The sequence below is a fragment of the Pyxicephalus adspersus genome, chromosome 8, assembly GCF_032062135.1.
Source record: "Pyxicephalus adspersus chromosome 8, UCB_Pads_2.0, whole genome shotgun sequence".
NCBI classification, from domain to species: domain Eukaryota; kingdom Metazoa; phylum Chordata; class Amphibia; order Anura; family Pyxicephalidae; genus Pyxicephalus; species Pyxicephalus adspersus.
In genome coordinates, this window is record NC_092865.1 from 10873666 (window position 1) to 10881098 (window position 7433).

The following is a 7433-nucleotide window of genomic DNA, read 5'->3' on the forward strand; positions in this document are numbered from 1 at the left end:
CCAGCCAGAGCCACGGACCATGTCTCCCGTATGGTATCGCAGGCTCAGGGCGGTGGGCGAGTTGTCCCCCTGAACACAACCTGTCCACTCGCTTATCGCAGGCTCAGACCTGTAATGGGAGAGTGGCCCGGTTCTGGTATCATGACGTCACTCTGGGGGAAGTTTCTTTGGCTTTGAGTGACACATAGGCAGGGGTGTAGTGGGGCAGGCATGCCCCCTCTTCTTTTTTTACGACTACACCCTGCAACCAGGGACCTATGTGCGTTAGGCAGAAGGGCCCCAAGTCAGTTCTACACAGGAGCCAACTGTTGGCTATGTCCTCCACTGCCTTAGGAGATTCCAACATGTTGGTGTAGGGTACCAATATTAGCGCTGTGAATGCTCAGACTGGAACAAACAGGACAATAGAAGGTGAACATAAGTGGGAGGGGGTGCCAATTGAATAAACCCACTGCTCTGCCTCTGCATGGTCAAAGCATCCAAATTGTAGCATAGTTTTTTTTTTGAAAGGGATGTTTCAGTTTTCCTTTGTCATACCTTCAAGGAACTGCACCAGTAGGACCTCCACACCACTTCCATCTAATCCATCTGCCATTCTCACCAAACCATGATATTCCTCCTCCATTGTGAATGAGTGGAAAATGTAAGCAGATAAAACCAAATCACGGTTTTATTAGAATCTTTAGCAAAGTAATATAAACAGTGTCAAAATGGCTTATCCTTGTCTCCCGGTTGTGCTCCTGCATTGTCACCCCGTCAAATGGGTTTCTGATGAAAACTCTTAAGAGGTCTATTTATAAAACAGGGATTCTGATATTCCCTTAAACATTCTTTTTTGGGAATCTTTTAGTGCCATTAAAGATTCTGTTCTGGAAGACCTGGGAATGTTTGAGGGAATGTCCGATTCCCTGTTTTATAACTAGATCCCTAAGTAGTCATTTCAGGACCAATAAGCAGACACTGGTGGTCGCCATAAGGAAACCAAAACTTGGAAGTGGCAAGCCGTCCTCCCCAGAGTGTATGTAGAGTCTACAGGCTGCAGGAGTTCAGCAGTACTGAAATATAACTAATCTGTATAATAATATATATTTATTTATAATATATTCATTCTCCGACAGAAGGGGCTATAGATGCGTTGCATTATGTTACCATATTCCAGCACATACAGCTTTCCAACACTTGCAAGTATGCAGTGAGACCTGAACAATATATTTATTATTACATTAATATTACATAATATAAACTATATATAACTAAATATTTATGATATGCCCAATTCATTTTACATTTACCTAAAGGTCAATGGGATCAAAGCCTCTTACATTGCTGGCCATTAGGAAGAATGTCACCCTTACAGATCATTGGTGTCAGTGGTAATGGACCTGAGAAAATGAGCAAATTGCTCATTGCTCAAGGAACCCTGATTGTTCTGGAGGAACCCTGGTTGGGAAACACTGATCAAAGCTAATAGGCATTGTTGGCACTGTGATGGCAACCTATGCATATGAAGGAAAGTCCATGCACAGCCTTGTAATCCAAACAGAAGACACTAGAAAAAAGAGTGACAACCCTACTGTTATTTCGGAAGTAGAAATACTTCAACAACCTAGGCAACCAATGAGATTTTTCCTAGACGTGAAATATTTGGGTGGGTCAGTAAACCTAAGCAGCCTTAAAATAACAGCACAAAAACATTCTCCATATTCAGTTGCAATCTTTTTTTATTAAAAAGAAAAATATTTAAAATATTATAAACATTTTAGAAACGGTCAAAGTTATGTAGACATTCCCTTTCAACCATAACGAATAAACATTTATTATTTGACGTCTGCAAATTTCATATCAAATTAAAGAAAAAAAAAAGCTGCATAGGTGCTAAAATGTATATCAGGTTCTCATAAATTGTCACCATATCCTAAAAATGTTTGTCAGACTTCCCTGCCAGACCGAGATAAAAGAATACCCAAAGCAAGAGATGAGATTGGTCCTTAAGGGACACGCTGAACCTGTTTCAAGACACAGCTTCAAGACCTAAAAAAAACACCCATGGTCCGTTAAAAAAAATCTATGTTGCTATTCCATTGATTTCCTATGGTGAAAGAGAATTGTATATTCAAATGACATTCCATTCATTGAGTATTTTATTCCAGTGAAATAAATACGTATTTACACCATACTGTATAAAATACTCATCAATTCCGTTTCATATTTTTAAGCAGCTATAAAAAATCTCCCTCATATGAAACCCCTAAGCTTGCATAAAAATTGTTTTTTGAACTGCATACGTAAAAATTATTTTTTTTACTTTTTGATTTTTTTTGTTATCCAACATATATATTACATCTGACATATAATACATTGATTTCTCTCCATTATCCTAAGTGCACTTAACATTACAGGGTGAAGTCATTGGTAAAATCTCAGTTACACAGATCGGTCTAGGGTTAGGAAATAGCCAAAAAAAGAAACAACTTTACCAAAAACTTGAACAGGTTCAGCAAGCGGTTTGAAATGTAATAAAAAAGCAATTTTTTAAAAAACCCTCTAAGCACCCTTTGGCCCCAATCTGGGAATGTTGAATACAGATCTTAATGGAAGTGCTGGCTGTAGATGGGAAGTATACCTAAACCACCCCTCCATCCAAAAAATAAGAAATGATATACACTGTATATATATTGGGGTTTACCAATCTTGGATTGGAGTGGGTGCTTTAGGTTTCTCTTTTAAGAATATTTTCCGCAAGTACAGAAAATACCTGTTAATGGACCTAGAGAATCAGATGCTCCCTTGGTGTACCCAGCCACATTCCAAGCAAAACGGCCTCACTAAACTATATTTAACATCAATACTTTTTTGGGGTTTCTTTTTTGCCTCCATTTATTTATACTTTCTTTTCTTCCGACACAACAGGCAGGTAAAGAAAATCTCTTTAATGGACAGCATAGTGGAGGTTAGCACTCTGGCCTTTGCAGTACTGGGTCCAAGGATCAAATCTCGGCCAGGACACTGCATGGAGTTGGTATGTTCTCCTTGTGTTTGCGTGGGTTTCATCCCACACTCCAAAAACATGCAGTTAGGTTAATCGGCTTCCCCCCCAAATTGATCTTAGACTGTATTAATGTCATATGACTATGGTAGGGGCTTTAGATTGTGAGCCTCTTTGAGGGACAGCTAGTGATATGACTATGGACTTTGTACAGCGCTGCATAAAATGTGAGCACTATATAAATACTGTATAATAATAATTATACTGTATAGTAATAATAATTTAACAGTTGTGCCCATTGGAACAATTCCTATTACTGCTCTGCTAATGTGACATTTCAGCATTTTAGATAATGCAGTTTGTTATGAACAAAAGAACTGTAAGTTTTGGTTTTCTGAGTCTCAAAGTTTTATCACTTGCTGAGGATCCGCTATTTTTCCACTTCCTGTAACAAACTGAGCTGTGCACCAAAAGGGATGACAGGGAAATACCATAAAACAGGGGACAGGGTTGTGGCAGCTGTATTCTGACTTTAGGAGTGGGTGATAGGTAATAGGTGATCCTAAGGGTGATAGGAATAAGAAAGGGTCCCTATGGTTAATATGTATAAGAAGGTGTTCCTAAGGGTGATTGGAATAGGAAGGGGTCTCTATGGATGATTGGAGGAGGAAGGGGCTCCTAGGGATGGTAGGAATAGGAAGGGGTCTCTATGGATGATTGGAATAGGAAGGGGCTTCTAGGGGTGGTAGGAATAAGAAAGGGCCTCTATGGATGATTGGAAAAAGAAAGGTCTCCAAGGGGTGCTAGAAATAGGGAGGGGTCTCTATGGATGATTGGAATAGGAAGGGGCTCCTAGGGGTGGTAGAAGTAGGAAGGGGTCCCGATGGTTGATTGGAAAAGGAAGGGGCTCCCAGGGGAAGTAGGAATAAGACGGGCTCTCTATGGATGATTGGAATAGGAAGGGGCTCCCAGGGGTGCTAGGAATAAGAAGGGGTGTCTATGGATGATTGGATAAGGAAGGGGCCTCTAGGGGTGGTAGGAATAAGAAAGGGCCTCTATGGATGATTGGAAAGGAAAGGTCTCCAAGGGGTGCTAGGAATAAGAAGGGGTACCTATGAATGATTGTAATAGGAAGGGGCTCCCAGGGGTGCTAGGAATAGGAAAGGGTCTCTATGGATGATTGGGAAAGGAAGGGGCTCCCTGGGGTTCTAGGAATAAGAAGGGGTCTCTATGGATGATTGGAAAAGGAAGGGGCTCCTAGGGGTGGTAGGAATAAGAAGGGGTCTCTATGAATGATTGGAATAGAAAGGGGCTCCAAGGCGTGGCAGTAATAGGAAGGGGTCTCTATGGATGATTGGTAATGGAAGGGGATCCAAGGGGTGCTAGGAATAGGAAGGGGTCTTTATGAATGATTAGAAAAGGAAGGGGTTCTTAGGGGTGCTAGGAATAATAGAGGGTCTCGATGAATGATTGGAATATGACGGGGTTCCCAGGGGTGCTAGGAAAAAAAGGGGTCTCTAAGATTGATTGGAACAGGAAGTGGCTCCTAGGGGTGGTAAGAATAGGAAGGGGTCTCTATGGATGATTGGAAAAAGGAGGGGCTCCTAGGGGTGCTAGGAATAAGAAGGAGTCTCTATGGATGATTGGAAATGGAAGGGGCTCCAAGGGGTGCTAGGAAAAAGAAGGAGCCTCAATGAATGATTGGATGAGAAGGAGCTCCCAGGGGTGCTAGGAATAAGAAGGGGTCTCAATTAATGATTGGAATAGGAAGGGGCTCCCAGGGGTCCTAGGAATAAGAAGGGGTCTCTATGAATGATAGAAATAGGAAGGAACTTCTAGAGTTGGTAGAAATAGAAAGGGGTCCCTACAGATAATTGGAATAGTAGAGTTTCCTAGCAGTAATAGGAACAGGAAACGGTCCCTACAGATGATTGATATAGGAAAGGGTCCCTAGTGGTGATAGGAAATGTCAGGAATACCATATATCACCTAAACTAAAGAGAAGAAGCCTTTCTTTGGGGGCCCAGAATCCTCTCCACGAGCAGTTGCTAGAACAAAATGTTTGAAGGCAACTAAAACTAATTGAAGTCATGCATCTGGCTCTACCAAATGGTGTTTCCCCCAAAACTACACAGGTGCAATTTGTGGAACCCTTAGCCGCCCTATGTTGGAAGCCTGGGTTTCCACAGAACTTCGGTTGGGATGGCTGGTACTATACAACTAATCAAATTGGTATAGCTTAAGAATTCCTAGAGTCAAAAAGTAACCTGATGGGATGTAATCATTCCCTGCTCTTATACAATAAATTGAAAGGAATTATATTATAATGTTCCATACAATATGTTTACCTACTAGAAGCTTTTACAGAACATTGTAGAAATGATCATTTATCAATAGGTTTTGATGACAAGTCCACCCCTCAAATGATCAATGGTACTCGGTTTCCTCCAGCTAAAAAGAAAAAGGTCCAATGTTCACATAGCAAACAATCAGACTTTCTCAACTAATTTTAAATTTATTGTGCAGCTTGAAAAAATAAAGAATATTCTAATTGATTATTCTGAGAGTCTAGAAGGGAGCTTGAATGTATTCTCTCTTCAGAAGTCCACTAGAGCTGGAGCTCTCCAAACAACAACACCTGATAGGAAGGATATTGGTCTAATAAGGCAGGGGGCATGTTGTATCTCTGCAGAAAGACAACTGCTTCCACATAGAGAACAAGGGTCCTTCTCTAGAGCATGCTATGGAAATCCCCCAAAAATTCAGTGCCTTTTGTTTGGATCTACCAGACCAAAACTGAGAGTACATATGGGTTTTAATTCTATTGAATTGTGGCATTGTCTGCTGTATATTAATGCTTACAAGTCGTCTACCTATTTGCCATGTAAGGAGCCATTTTGTAGGTCAAATTACAATTATATGGAATTCTAGGACATGGTGACATCAATGGACCCGAGGATCTACTGACTGTCATGAGACAGAAGGTTCCTTTTAATACCAAAGCTTTCTTTTAATGACAATGTACCCTTAGAGCAACCAATCATGTTATCTTTTGTTTAACATAGGTTAACAGATACAATGAATAATCTGTCTACTGTATGAAGCAGAAACTTTCATTTTTAGGTATTTTTTCATACACTGGGCTTCCCAATACTTTGCAACTTTTGCCATTGAATTGACTTATTATACACCAGCATAATAGCTGCTGTCCCTGTATGTAGTTAATAGAAGTGCCATAAAGTGAACCTTCAAGCAACAACTTGCAACTAATGCTGTGAAATATTTGAACACGATGACCATGCACTTATCCAGAGGCGACGAGTTTCTTTGCATTCTACTAGAGAATATTAAATCACAGTTTATATGGTAGAGCTGTGAAGTGCAAATGTTTCCTAGCACCATATGTTTAGAAATAGTAAAGATTGCTAGCCAAATCTCTCACCGCCGAGCAAAACACAGAAAAAACAAAAGAAACCAAATCAGGATATGGCTAATTTTTTTATCAATGTACCATTTATGTCAAGTATTTTTGTTTCTCTATGAAAAGTGAAAGGTTAGATATAAAAAATTTCAATTACTTTTATACAGAAACCAACTTTATAAAAATATTAAAACCCTAAAAGCGATTTTAGGAAAAGCTATATATTTATATTATTAACATTTCTCCTGTTCATAGGCACTAAAATGTAACATTTTTTGTTTGTCGTAAGATTTACATATCCAAGTTGGAGGACCTCCTTGGTATATCTTGAGGACCTCTTCGGTATTAGAGCTTGGTGACCTTGCTCAATCAGAATTCAGCCCTTACTAAATACTTTTCACGTGGTCCCAAGTCACTCAGCATTCCTTTAAAGGTCCTTTGTAACAAAAATTTCCCCACCAAATAGTTGGGTAACATCTCACCCAACATGTTCCTCACTAAAAGGTCCTTCTCATGCGGTCCCATCTAAGCTCCTCACTTAGAGATTCTACCCTACTGGTGGATCCAAGCTCAAGAGCTTCTCCACTGGGTCATTTCTTGGGTTCCCTCACCAGTAACACCTCAACACCTTAGGTAAACACATCATCACCAAAACTTTTTGGACCACGGAAGCCACATGGTCAACAAAATCTTCTCCAACCTTCGTGTGCCTCTTCAAAGCTCAGTTATTGGGTTAAAGGTGCGATTTGTTAGAGAAAGCCAGTGCAATAATTTAGCGCTTTGCCTTCTTAGAACTAAGTTCCTTTTTTCCCAGAATCCTATGCAACTCTGGCGACATGTAGTAGGGTTTGGACGCAGATCCGTTATTCCTCTCCAGATCTTCGCCTGAAAGTGAAAGGGCGGTAGCAGGGAGCAGGAAAGAAAGAGAAAATAAGTAGGAAAATGAGTGGCAGTTTCATAGATGTAGACAGCAGTACTGTGTCACTTGTTATTTAAAGGTCAATTTCCTATATATGTATATATATA

At 40.2% G+C, this 7433-nt stretch overlaps 1 protein-coding gene across 5 annotated transcripts in view; it reads right to left on the reverse strand.

The window, feature by feature from the left end:
• The window catches only part of SLC44A5 (solute carrier family 44 member 5), a 115430-nt gene that overhangs the window by 5258 nt on the left and 102739 nt on the right, over positions 1 to 7433 (reverse strand). For 2 of the 5 annotated variants that reach the window (XM_072419487.1, XM_072419489.1), the window contains one exon: positions 53 to 7292. The exons of 1 other annotated variant lie outside the window; for it this stretch is intronic. In XM_072419487.1, coding sequence (XP_072275588.1) covers positions 7180 to 7292 — 113 coding nt within the window. In that variant the 3' untranslated portion in view covers positions 53 to 7179. Of the gene's footprint in view, positions 1 to 51; positions 7293 to 7433 lie in introns of those variants that run through there. 2 more of the 5 variants (XM_072419491.1, XM_072419490.1) reach the window with 2 other exon arrangements.